This window comes from Leptodactylus fuscus, chromosome 10 (genome assembly GCF_031893055.1).
Source record: "Leptodactylus fuscus isolate aLepFus1 chromosome 10, aLepFus1.hap2, whole genome shotgun sequence".
Classification (NCBI taxonomy): domain Eukaryota; kingdom Metazoa; phylum Chordata; class Amphibia; order Anura; family Leptodactylidae; genus Leptodactylus; species Leptodactylus fuscus.
In genome coordinates, this window is record NC_134274.1 from 17,645,050 (window position 1) to 17,659,293 (window position 14,244).

General features: G+C 45.8%; 1 protein-coding gene across 1 annotated transcript in view; it reads left to right on the forward strand.

Moving 5' to 3' along the window:
• LOC142219122 (alpha-1-inhibitor 3-like) overlaps positions 1-14,244 on the forward strand; it is a 41,812-nt gene that overhangs the window by 13,284 nt on the left and 14,284 nt on the right. Inside the window, exons 13-18 of the mRNA XM_075288087.1 lie at positions 3,896-3,968; positions 4,325-4,470; positions 6,556-6,708; positions 9,825-9,936; positions 12,960-13,032; positions 13,799-14,024. Of these exons, the coding sequence (XP_075144188.1) occupies positions 3,896-3,968; positions 4,325-4,470; positions 6,556-6,708; positions 9,825-9,936; positions 12,960-13,032; positions 13,799-14,024 (783 nt within the window). The remainder of the gene's footprint in view (positions 1-3,895; positions 3,969-4,324; positions 4,471-6,555; positions 6,709-9,824; positions 9,937-12,959; positions 13,033-13,798; positions 14,025-14,244) is intronic.

The following is a 14,244-nucleotide window of genomic DNA, read 5'->3' on the forward strand; positions in this document are numbered from 1 at the left end:
ATTAGATACGTGTGTGTGCACACAGTACCACACTTTGGAGGATTAGATACACGCCTCTGCACACAGTACCACAAGCCAGAGAATTAGATACGCGTCTCCGCACACAGTATCACACGGGGGAGGATTAGATACGTGTGTGTGCACACAGTACCACACTTTGGAGGATTAGATACATGCCTCTGCATACAGTACCACAAGCCAGAGAATTAGATACGTGTCTCCGCACACAGTATCACACGGGGGAGGATTAGATACGCGCGTCTGCACACAGTACCACATAGGGGAGGATTAGATACGCGTGTCTACACACAGTACCACATGCCATAGGATTAGATACGCACATCTGCACACAGTACCACATGCCGGGAGATTGGATACGCGCGTCTACACATCTACACACAGTTCCACACGCCATAGGATTAGATACGCGCCTCTTCACACAATACCACACAGGGGAGGATTAGATACACGTGTCTTCACACAGTTGTACATGCCATAGGATTACATACACACGTCTGCACAGAGTACCACATGCCGTAGGATTAGATACACGCGTCTACATACAGTTCCACACTCCAGAGGATTAGATACGCGCGTCTGCACACAGTTGTACACGCCATAGGATTAGATACACGCGTCTGCACACAGTACCACATGCTGTAGGATTAGATACGCGCGTCTACACACAGTTCCACACGCCGAAGGATTAGATACGCACCTCTTCACACAATACCACACAGGGGAGGATTAGATACATGCGTCTGAACACAGTACCACACTTTAGAGGATTAGATACATGCATCTGCACACAGTACCACATGCCAGATAATTAGATACGCGTCTCAGCACACAGTACCACACGGGGGAGGATTAGATACGCGCATCTGCACACAGTACCTCACGCCAGGGATTAGATACACCTGTCTGCACACAGTACCACACGCCAGAGGATTAGATACACGCATCTGCACATAGTACCACATGCCGTAAGATTAGATATGCACGTCTGCACACAATTTCATTTACCGGAGGATTAGATACGTGCCTCTTCACACAATGCCACACGGGGGAGGATTAGATACACACATCTGCACACAGTACCACACCAACAAGTATTAGATACTTGCGTCTAAACACAGTACTACATGGGGAAGGATTAGATACAGCTTTACTCCAGGTATCCATAACAACTGATCACAGGTTTTTCACTGATATCCAAAATGAGATACACATAATCACCTGACGCTTATGGACATACACACAAACCACATACAAAATACATCAGTGCAAAATTAGGACAATTCTTATGGGGCCACTACACAAACATAACATGTAATATACCTGTGCGAAGCCGGGTCCTCCCTCTAGTATATATATATATATCTCCCTATATTATAAAAATGAATTTCTGTCTGTCTGTCTGTCCGTCTGTCTGTCTGTCTGTCTGTGCTCTAATGGGAACCAAACGACTGGACCGATCTTCACCAAATTTGGCACAGAGATACTTCAGATATCCGGGAAGGTTTAAGACGAGACTCCAACTCGCTCGGACGTACCATTCCAAACACAATGCCCCCCCTTAGCCAATACAAACCTGCAAGTCTTTCACTCATATTCCAACTGCAATACACATGGTCACTCTACATACACAACCCAACACTTATATCCAAACTGAGATACACGCATCAGAGGATTAGATACACAGATCAGCACACAGTATCACACACCAGAGGATTAGATACACGCGTCTGCACACAGTCCCACAAACCAGAGGATTAAATACGCGCTTCTGCACACAGTTCCACATGCCGAAGGATTAGATACACTTGTCTGCACAAAGTACCACACGCCGGGGATTGGATACATGCGTCTGCACACAGTACCACATGCCAAAGGATTGGATACACGCATCTGCACACAGTTCCACACACCAGAGCATAAGATATGCACATCTGCACACAGTACCACATGCCGTAGGATTAGATACGTGCATCTACACACAGTTCCACATGCCGTAGGATTAGATACGCGCCTCTTCACACAATACCACACAGGGGAGGATTAGATACGTGTGTCTGCACACAGTACCACACTTTGGAGGATTAGATACATGCCTCTGCACACAGTACCACAAGCCAGAGAATTGCATACATGTCTCAGCACACAGTACCACACGGGGGAGGATTAAATACGCGCATCTGCACACAGTACCACATGCCAGAGGATTAGATATGTGCATCTGCACACAGTACCGCACAGGGGAGGATTAGATATGCGCATCTGCACACAGTACCACATGCCAGAGGATTAGATACGCGCATCTGCACACAGTACCACACGCCAGAGGATTAGATACGCGCGTCTGCACACAGTACCACATGCCGTAGGATTAGATACGCACCTCTTCACACAGTACCACACAGGGGAGGATTAGATACGTGTGTCTGCATACAGTACCACACTTTGGAGGATTAGATACATGCCTCTGCACACAGTACCAAAAGCCAGATAATTAGATACGTGCATCAGCACACAGTACCACACAGAGAAGAATTAGATACACACATCTGCACACAGTACCACACGCCAAAGGATTAGATACGCGTGTCTACACACAGTTCCACACGCCGTAGGATTAGATATGCGACTCTTCACACAATACCACACAGGAAAGGATTAGATACGTGTGTCTGCATACAGTACCACACTTTGGAGGTTTAGATACAAGCCTCTGCACACAGTACCACAAGCCAGAGAATTAGATACGCATCTCAATACACAGTACCACATGCCGTAGGATTAGATACGTGCATCTACACACAGTTCCACTCGCCATAGGATTAGATACACGCCTCCTCACACAATACCACACAGGGGAGGATTAGATACGCGCATCTGCACACAGTTCCACACACCAGAGGATTAGATAAGCACGTCTGCACACAGTACCACATGCCATAGGATTAGATACGCGCGTCTGCTTACAGTTCCACATGTCAGACGATTAGATACGCACATCTTCACACAGTTGTACACGCCATAGGATTAGATACACGCGTCTGCATACAGTACCACATGCTGTAGGATTAGATACGTGCGTCTACACACAGTTCCACATGCCGTAGGATTAGATACACGCCTCTTCACACAATACCACACAGGGGAGGATTAGATACGTGCGTCTGAACACAGTACCACACTTCGGAGGATTAGATACATGCCTCTGCACACAGTACCACATGCCAGATAATTAGATACACGTCTCAGCACACAGTACCACACGGGGGAGGATTAGATACGTGCATCTGCACACAGTACCTCACGCCAGAGAATTAGATACACCTTTCTGCACACAGTACCACACGCCAGAGAATTAGATATGCGCATCTGCACACAGTACCACATGCCGTAAGATTAGATATGCACGTCTGCACACAGTTTAATTTACCGGAGGATTAGATACGTGCCTCTTCACACAATGCCACACGGGGGAGGATTAGATACACACATCTGCACACAGTACCACACGCCGGAGGATTAGATATGTGCATCTGCACACAGTACCACACCAACAAGGATTAGATACTTGCGTCTAAACAGAGTACTACACGGGGAAGGATTAGATACAGCTTTACTCCAGGTATCCATAACAACTGATCACAGGTTTTTCACTGATATCCAAAATGAGATCCACATAATCACATGACGCTTATGGACATACACACAAACAACATACAAAATACATCAGTGCAAAACTGGACAATTCTTATGGGGCCACTACACAAACATAAAATGTAATATACCCGTGCGAAGCTGGGTCCTCCCTCTAGTATGTTATAAGTTATTTCCGATTGTCACATGTATGTCCTATATTCTTCTCTACTCTTTTTTCCAGGTACGCTCTAAAACTGGAATTTCGTTGTACAAGGAACACAAAATAGACATTAAAGATCAACCAAACAACCCAAGTAAGTCCAGAGAATGAATAGACACTTAAACTCTGTTCACGTTATTTGCAAAATCTACTGATGTAGGCACTGGACATCTCCTATAAGGTGGTGCAGACGTACATCTTGGACTGTTAGCTCTCCTTGGTCACCGGTGATTGTTTTGCTTAGGACAGGAGCAGGGAGATTTAGGACAAGTGTGGACTGGGCATGTAGCGGTAGCCAAGACAAAGGTCAAAGGGAGATAGGCAATGGGAGTTGGTGCATTAATGTCACATCCCCAAGTATTTGTCCAATCTTCTTGGGTGCTGACTGATTTAATCTAACCCTGAACCCATTGTAAGATTATCTCTAAAATATTTTCTTCTTCCTTGCAGCGATACGTGGTTTGTTTCCTATGAGTTTTCATGTAGACGCAGATCTGTTCCCTTTTGCCATGCTGATAGTCTTCTCAATATTGCCAAATGGAGAAACAATTGGAAATCTAGTACCATACGAGATTCCATTCTGTGTCAAGGATAAGGTATGAAATAGATCAATGTAACTTTCTGATATATATATATATATATATATATATATATATATATATATATATATATATATAGTCCTGTAAGCACAGGTTGGATGTATACATCAATATAAAATACCTTACATATAAAACATTCATTGTTGTCAAAGCACATCACAGACATCACATTTACCCAACAGATCCCATTGACTTACAAAGGGATCCATTGAGTTTTACTCTAGATCCGGGGTGCTCAAACTTTTTCAGCGTGTGAGCTACTTCCTAAACTGACCATGGCAAAAGATCTACTACCCACTTCTTGTGGGCGGGGCCGGTGCGTGTGTGGGCGGGCCGGGTGGGCCTGTGGGTGGAGCGGGGCATGTCTGTGGGCAAGGCCGGGCTTGTGGGTGGGGTTGGCGCGGAGCATGACAGCAGGAGACAGCGGCGTTCTGTGGCCGCCCAGGGATCCCCGGTGTCTGCTTTTTCACAGCGCAGACCCGCCTGCCAGTGTCCGGAGATGACTCTCAGCCTGCGCTGTGAACAAGCAGCACCCCCGCCCCCTCCATCCCTAAGAGTGGGGAGCGCGTCATCCCCCCAGAGCTGCTGCTGCCCGGCCTGCAAGTGTCTGGAGTGCTGAGTCGACTCTCAGCCTGCACTGTGAACAAGCAGACACCGGGGATCGCTGGCTGCATCCCGCGATCGACCCATATGTCCTTTGCGATCGACCGGTAGATCCCAATCGACGTATTGGGCACCCCTGCTCTAGATTCACACCTGTGACCAGATTCCATTCTTCAAGTCTGCTTGGGGTCCCGAAAAACAGACACCCAATCCACTTAAGTGTTTACCTTCGGAAACCTGTGGACCTCATGTTACGGTCAACTGGTTTTATAAAAAAAAAAAAACCTAACAAACAAATCCCCTGTGGAGCCCACTGGGCTCTGAACCACAAGAACACCCTGGTGTGAATAAGGTCAGTTAGCATCACTGCCAGCCAAATACGCCAAACGGGTTTCCTCTGTATAATCACAGAGGCCTGTGCCGCTCGGAGCAGCCGCTCAAAGGAAACCAGTCTAGACAGCACTCCTGTACTAGACTGCAAATAAATAGATAGTGTGCACTCAGACCAACAGAGGCACACCACAGCTAGCTAACAACTAAAGTTTCAATAGTAAATTCCTAACTAAAACTAAGAATTCTGCCTGACCAAATACTAACTAAGCTAGCTAACCTGAGCACACAGTGCATTTGTGAAATGATACTAGGCCAGCGGGCTGAGAAACTTCCCTTCTTAAAAAGGGGAAGGGCGGTCCAATTCAGTCAGGCCAGCTGCCCAAGGCGGAGGTCATTGGTTGACACGAGTGTCAGTCACAGCCTGACCGAGCCCTCCGGCAGCAAAAGGGCTTAACCCTTGCTAAGCTGGACTTCCGGCAACAAGGAGGGAGTGACAAGCGGCAAGATGATACCGCGGAGGGACGGGCTGTGACCCGATCCCTCGGCCGTGGCTGCCGCTCAGTCCTAACACCCCATAGACTATAATGGGGTCCACTGGGTTTCTGATTGAAAAAAGGCAAAGAGAAAAGTCCTGCATTTTTCAGTTCTCAGCTGAGCAGTGGTCCCTTGTGCCCACTCGGCCCCAGCGTCTGGGTTTTCTGGATATTGACGCCAGCCCTGGTAGGGTACCTTGTGCCCACTGGACCTGGTATCTTTCTGGGTTTGCTGGATGTTGACGCTAGCCCTGGTAGGGTCCCTTGTGCCCACTGTACCCAGTATCTTTCTGGGTTTGCTGGATGATGACGCCAGCCCTGGTAGGGTACCTTGTTCCCACTGGACCCGGTATCTTTCTGGGGTTGCTGGATGATGATGCCAGCCCTGGTAGGGTCTCTTGTGCCCACTGGATCCAGTATCTTTCTGGGTTTGCTGGATGTTGATGCCAGCCCTGGTAGGGTCCCTTGGGGTTCTGACAAACACTACACTATCATTGCCATTAAAAATATCCAAACGGACTACGGAAAGCCTTTTGCAGTTTTGGAGGTTTTCTGCGCTATACTCAAGTGTAACTCGAGTCTAATTCTGACGTTCTGATCTTATACAATGCAGGTAGAGATCAAGTTCTCAGAAGAGCAGGTACATCCCGGGACAAGTGTAAATTTGGAAGTCTCGGCAAGAGCTGGATCCCTGTGCTCTATACGTTCTGTGGATAAAGCGCATTCACTTCGGATATCTGGTGTCAGCTCTCTGTATTCAGATTTAGTAAGTGTTTTTGGATTTTATATATACTGTATTTTTCGGACTATAAGACGCACTTTTTTCCCCAAAATTTGGGGGGAAAAGAAGGGTGCATCTTATAGTCCGAATGTGGCGCCTGGCATCCGCTGTACTAGAGAGACGGATGCCGGCAAGGGATAGATGCAGGTGCCGGGGCCTGAGACATCGCTGCGCTCCTCTGCCCTACATGAAGCCAGCAGCAGGGGCGATGCTATTCCGCTCCTCCGTCCCCCCACCGCTGGCTTCATGCAGGACAGTGGAGCGCAGCGATGCCTCAGGCCCGGCACCTGTGCCAGCGTCTATCCCTCCCCGGCATCCACCTCTCTAGTACAGCGGATGCCGGGTCAGTATCGGTGGCCCCTTCTCCCCCGGGGCCGGTCCCCACCGGCCACGTACCTGTGAAGTTGCAGGCCGGCTCCTGCGCGGCGATATCGCAGGAGCCGACCTGTTCGGGTGACAGCCGGGAGCCTAATGAGGCTCCCAAGCCTGTCACTGCTATATTAGTATTGCGGCTGAGTCTATGACCAGCCGTAATACTAATATACAGAATGTCCCATAGACGGCAATACAGTTGTATTGCCGTCTATGGGACTTGCAATCAAGCGACTGCAGGTTCAAGCCCCGGGGGGGAATAAAATAGTTAAAAAAAAAAAAAGCTTTAAAAATATAAATAAAAGTTCTAAATCACCTCCTGTCCCTAGGAAAAAAAAAAAATTATATATATATATATATATATATATATATATATATATATATATATATATATCATAAACCACCAGGTTTTTTTTCAATACAAGGTGATCTAAGTAATAGATATTCTCCAAAATGGTATAACTATTAAAGTACAGCTGGCCCCGCAAAAAAACCACTCTATGCATCCCCGTACAGCTGCAGGGTCACCTGTCAATGTGGCCTTGCAGCTGTTGCAAAACTACAGCTCCCATATATTAAATATTTTACCATTTTTTGCTTCAAATTTTTTTCCCCCTATTTTCCTCCTCTAAAACCTAGGTGCGTCTTATAGTCCATATATATATATATATATATATATATATATATATATATATATATATATATACTGTATATATAATTTTTTTTACTGTTTTTCAATTTTTAATATATTCGTACTAGAAAACTGGTGATACCTTGATAAATATTCCACACAACCCAGCCTCCTGCCCTAGCAACTGAGATAACATTTTGGTATGGCTCATCCTGTTACCCAAATATTTAAGGGGGTTTTCCATTAATGACATTTATCCCCTGTTCACAGGATAGGGGATGTCTGACATCTGGGGATCCAAATGCCGGAAATCCCAGTGATCACAAATACAATTGTCTACAAGTTCCCCCATGTGCCCCAAATGGAATAGTGGTGTCGCTACTCGGATGCTGCTTTGTTCACTTCCAGTAGTCCCATAGAAGTGAATGGAATGGTGGCCAAACATACACACCACCTATGGGATATTTGGGGACACTTGCATATTTGTAATCACTGGATGTCATGGTAGTGGAACCCTCAACATTCAGACATGTATCCACTATTCATAGAATTCACAACCATATGTTACATTTTAGGACATTTTATTTAAATGGCTGCCATGAAATACTACATTGAATGGACCTGCAGCCTATCCTAGTAGGCTGACCACTGGAGGCTACTATAATCTAAGGCGGCACAGACCTCATAGGTTGCCAAATATTCTCAGAATTTTATTGATACGGCGTGTACATTTTGCCCCTGATGGAATATCCAATCCCAGTATCCACATGATACTGTACACATATATCATTGTGTACCTTACACTACATGCTAAGATATGACTGGGGTTGAGCGATCAGGATTGGAAAAGATCGGATTCCGATCGGTGATCAAGCAAATTTCACGATCGGGATCGGCTGGAAAATGATTGCAAATTGGATTTTAAATGCGATCCTGAAATCTCAAGATTGGCTCAGCCCTAGATATGACACTGATCAGATGCCATTGTGGTCTTATTTGCAGAGACAAGAATTAACAGATTTCTCAATGGAATAGTTAAACTTATTCTCGACGCTAGGAGAGGAACCTGAAAAACACCAATGTCCAGAGAATGAGACGGCTGAAATTGCGACGTATCCATTTAATATGGATATGTCCTTGTTATTTAGGGTAAGATAAGTTCTATCTAATACATTGGCATGATGTTGGAGTTATAGTAATGCGTGTAAGGGATATAAATTCATGTTTTTGTAGACCAGGTAGGAGAATTGTCTTGTCCAGCATGTATCATTGTCTCTCTTGCCATTCTCAGATTGGACAGGACACAGAGGCTGGAAAACTCTTAAAAACGATGGCCAGAATTTTTTTTCCAGTGACCTGTACATGGTCTGTAACTGGTATTACCTAGATCAATGATGGCGAACCGTTTAGAGACCGAGTACCCAAACTGCAATCCAAAACCCACTAATTTATCACAAAGTGCCAACATGGCAATCTAACCTTAATACTGTGCGCATCCAAAATTGTGGACGGTTACGGACGGTCTGCAATAATGTCACTTGTCTGCTATAAAACAGATATTGTGTGATAAAAATAGTGAAGGGCCCCCACACAGTACAATGTGCTCCACAGTGGCCAATACATAGTATAATTTGCTCCACACAGTGTAATCTGCTGCAAACTGGCCCCACACAGTATAATCTGTTCCACAGATGGGTGCCAGCTCTGGCAGGTGTGCCATAGGTTTGCCATCACGGACCTAGATATACCTAGATAACATCTTCTATCCTACAACACTCAAGGCCAACAAGTGTAACCAACAAGGCCAAGTTTGCAGCAGGATGCACTTGGAGTGACATCCCATTATGTATTCACGTCTATGGGGGTTTCTGATCCATTCTATTCCAGTATTATAGGGCCGGTCATAAGAACAGAAAGAAACAAAAGCCCCCATATACGTGAATGCAAAAATGAATGCACTATTTGCTATGCATTGTACGGTATGTTATTCGGTATTATGTATAATAGCGGTATTGTATAGCAGTGCTATATGGCTGTATCACTATATAAGGCACTTCTATAGAACCTCATTTTTTTGTACTTTTCTTATCTTTTATAGACCAGCAGTCTAAACATTTTTACAAACACTCAGATTAAAAAACCAGAGACTTGTGTTCCGTCTGGTTTGAGCGCTCGAAGCGGAAGCAAAGGGAAGAAATCCGGTGATAAAGGTAATTTCCAGACAAATCTGTAACACCATGATGAGAAAAAATACATTTATCCATTATAGTCTATGGGGAACATATACTCGTTAAGGGGGAATCCCAAATCCGTCTCTGGAGGGTCACCAAGTCCACTATGATACCCCAGGAAATGATGCCAACACCCTGGAATGACACTGGGACAGCAGGGGAAGCATGTCTGGGGGCATATAAATCACTTTATTACATGGAAATCCCTGTCAGCTTGCGATTGTCGCAAGCTAACTTTTTCCCATAGGAATGCATTGGACAGCGCTGATTGGCCAAATTCCGTACTCTGGCCAATCAGTGCTGGCCAATGCATTCTATTGGCGTGATGAAGCAGTGCTGAATGTGTGTGTTTAGCTCAACTACACCGGTGGAGTAGTTGAGCTAAGCACACAGATTCAGCTCTGCTTCAATCAGCGCTGGCCAATGCATTCTATTAGCTTGGTAAAAGGAAAATGTTTGTTTTGGTACCGTGTTAGCCATTGGTTATAAAATATAAAAAACAAAAAAAACTTTGCAAGTCTTCAGTAGGTGATACCTTTTTTAATGGCTAACTCATAATGATGACAGAATATGACGTTTCGAAGCTTCCTCTGAGCTTCTTCTTCAGATATAACTAAAAACACTTTCTAGAGGCTGCATATTTATGTACAACAGGACACATAGGGATAGGATTACAGGAGGGAGGGGGGAAGAGGCTTATTACTATATACTTATAACAACAAACAAAGGGTTCAAGCGCACACTCGGCTCTGATGTAGCAGAGCCGAGGCTGCACAAGGGTTCAAGCGCACCCTCGGCTCTGATGTAGCAGAGCCGAGGGTGCACTTGAACCCTTGTGCACCCTCGGCTCTGCTACATCAGAGCCAAGGGTGCACTTGAACCCTTGTGCACACTCTGCTTCATCAAGCTAATAGAATGCATTGGCCAGCGCTGATTGAAGCAGAGCTGAATCTGTGTGCTTAGCTCAACTACTCCACCGGTCCACATTCAGCACTGCTTCATCACGCCAATAGAATGCATTAGCCAGTGCTGATTGGCCAGAGTACGGAATTCGGCCAATCAGCGCTGGCTCGGCTGGAGGAGGCGGAGTCTAAGGTCGGACCAGAATGGAGACTGGTGTGGAGCAATCTTAGACTCCGCCTCCTCCATCATAGCCAGCGCTGATTGGCCGAATTCCGTACTCTGGCCAATCAGCGCTGGCCAGTGCATTCTATTGGCGTGATGAAGCAGTGCTGAATGTGTGTGCTTAGCTCAACTACGCCGGTGGAGTAGTTGAGCTAAGCACACAGATTCAGCTCTGCTTCAATCAGCACTGGCCAATGCATTCTATTGGCGTGGTGAAGCAGTGCTGAATGTGTGTGTTTAGCTCAACTACGCCGGTGGAGTAGTTGAGCTAAGCACACAGATTCAGCTCTGCTTCAATCAGCACTGGCCAATGCATTCTATTGGCGTGATGAAGCAGTGCTGAATGTGTGTGTTTAGCTCAACTACGCCGGTGGAGTAGTTGAGCTAAGCACACAGATTCAGCTCTGCTTCAATCAGCACTGGCCAATGCATTCTATTGGCGTGATGAAGCAGTGCTGAATGTGTGTGTTTAGCTCAACTACGCCGGTGGAGTAGTTGAGCTAAGCACACAGATTCAGCTCTGCTTCAATCAGCACTGGCCAATGCATTCTATTGGCGTGATGAAGCAGTGCTGAATGTGTGTGTTTAGCTCAACTACGCCGGTGGAGTAGTTGAGCTAAGCACACAGATTCAGCTCTGCTTCAATCAGCACTGGCCAATGCATTCTATTGGCGTGATGAAGCAGTGCTGAATGTGTGTGCTTAGCTCAACTACGCCGGTGGAGTAGTTGAGCTAAACACACACATTCAGCACTGCTTCATCACGCCAATAGAATGCATTGGCCAGCGCTGATTGAAGCAGAGCTGAATCTGTGTGCTTAGCTCAACTACTCCACCGGCGTAGTTGAGCTAAACACACACATTCAGCACTGCTTCATCACGCCAATAGAATGCACTGGCCAGCGCTGATTGGCCAGAGTACGGAATTCGGCCAATCAGCGCTGGCTTTGTTGGAGGAGGCGGAGTCTAAGGTCGGACCAGAATGGAGACTGGTGTGGAGCGATCTTAGACTCCGCCTCCTCCAGCAGAGCCAGCGCTGATTGGCCAAAGTACGGAATTCGGCCAATCAGCGCTGGCCAATGCATCCCTATGGGAAAAAGTTTATCTCACAAAAATCACAATTACACACCCGATAGAGCCCCAAAAAGTTATTTTTAATAACATTCCCCCCTAAATAAAGGTTATCCCTAGCTATCCCTGCCTGTACAGCTATCCCTGTCTCATAGTCACAAAGTTCAGAGTCTCCTATGACCCGGATTTGAAATCCACTATTCGTCTAAAATGGAGGTCACCTGATTTCGGCAGCCAATGACTTTTTCCAATTTTTTTCAATGCCCCCGTTGTCGTAGTTCCTGTCCCACCTACCCTGCGCTGTTATTGGTGCAAAAAAGGCGCCAGGGAAGGTGGGAGGGGAATCGAATTTTGGCGCACTTTACCACGCGGTGTTCGATTCGATTCGAACATGGCGAACACCCTGATATCCGATCGAACATGTGTTCGATAGAACACTGTTCGCTCATCTCTATTCATTATCAATTACAATTTTATAAATGATCTAGTGGCTGTGTCTGGTTACTGCAGCTCAGTCCCATTAAAGTTAGCTTACCCATTAGCTGATCAGGGAGGGTACCAGGATTTGTACCACCAACAATCTGATATTGAAAATGTATCCCAAAGATAGACCACCAGGATCAAGTGTGAATGTGTAAGAGTAGCCTAAGACCTGATGCGCGTGACGGAGTGTGCAGACTGATGCTCCCATGAGGATGCGCTCAATAGATCGTTCCATTCCAATGAACATAGAGCGGGTCCTATCCTTGTTACAATTGTGTATGACACAGATTTGATCTAATGCAATTTTCCATTTTCTTGAAACAGATAAAAAGCGAATGGCGCCTTTCATACGAAGACACTTTCCAGACAGATGGATTTTTGATCTGGTTCATATACCGTGAGTAAATAATAATAACATTGCATTACGGAGTATTAAACAATGTTTCCACTTTCTCATATTGATGACCTATTCTTAGGATAGATCGTGACTATTAAATCTGCACGGGTCTGACACCGGGGAAACCTGCAGATCAGCTGCTCTTGTACAGCACAACTGGTAGTATAATGTACATGCACTGCTCACTTGCCATACTATAATAGGTCTTCCTAATTACATCAGGGAAGACAGGCTTGCACATTCCAGTGAGCGCCCTCTATTGGTTTGCAACACTGAGGCACCTGACTTCCTAATTACATCATGGAAGACAGATTTGCATATTCTTCCCATGGTCCCTTGCAAAGTGGAGTGCTAAAGGCTTAATAAGTCTCCACACACCTATATGGTGGTCTCTCCCTAAGGAGTGACGATATCCCCTTAACCCTATAATAGGGCAGTAATACAGAACCTAAAGTCATGGCTACACTTGCACAAGTCAGCAGCACATTATCTTTACAGGGAGCTGGGCTCTTCTGAAGCAGCTGATCTGTGGGGGTTCAAGGTGTTGGACCATCATAGATGTAATATTGATGACCCATTCTAAGGGTAGGCCATCAATGTTAGAAAGTGGATGATCCCTTTTATATTGACTATGTCTTCAGCTACCACTGTTGTAATATCTGGAACGCCCGCGGTTCTATTGAACTGAACTTAGTGGGGTTGTGCCAAGTTTACGACTTATTCCTGATCTGACTATGTTTATCACAGCATGATATTTGTGTTACAGACCGGAGGGACACACTGTACTGAACCTGACAACACCACACAGTGTCACTAAGTGGGTGACTGATGCCTTCTGCTTGGGCAAGACCGGTTTTGCCAGTGTCAGCAACGTTGAGCTCACCACGTTCCAGCCTTACTTTATTGACCTGATCGTCCCCTACTCTGTGGTACAGGGGGAGAGATTTACAATCCAAGCCCTGGTCTTCAATTATGAAACAGAATGTATTCTGGTAAGAAAATCTTGTGGGTCCCGGTGCAATCTTTTATCCAGGTCCCCCTACCTCATCCCTACAGCGAATTCTTGATAGTGATGGTTACGGGCCAAAGGGAAGCTCAATACTGATGCAGATGCTTGTGGGCCCCCCTAAGGCTTCTGGGCCCTGTATACAGATGTTCTTTATTACAAGTACAAATAACATGTCGGCTACTCTACAAGATATTTAAGGCTTC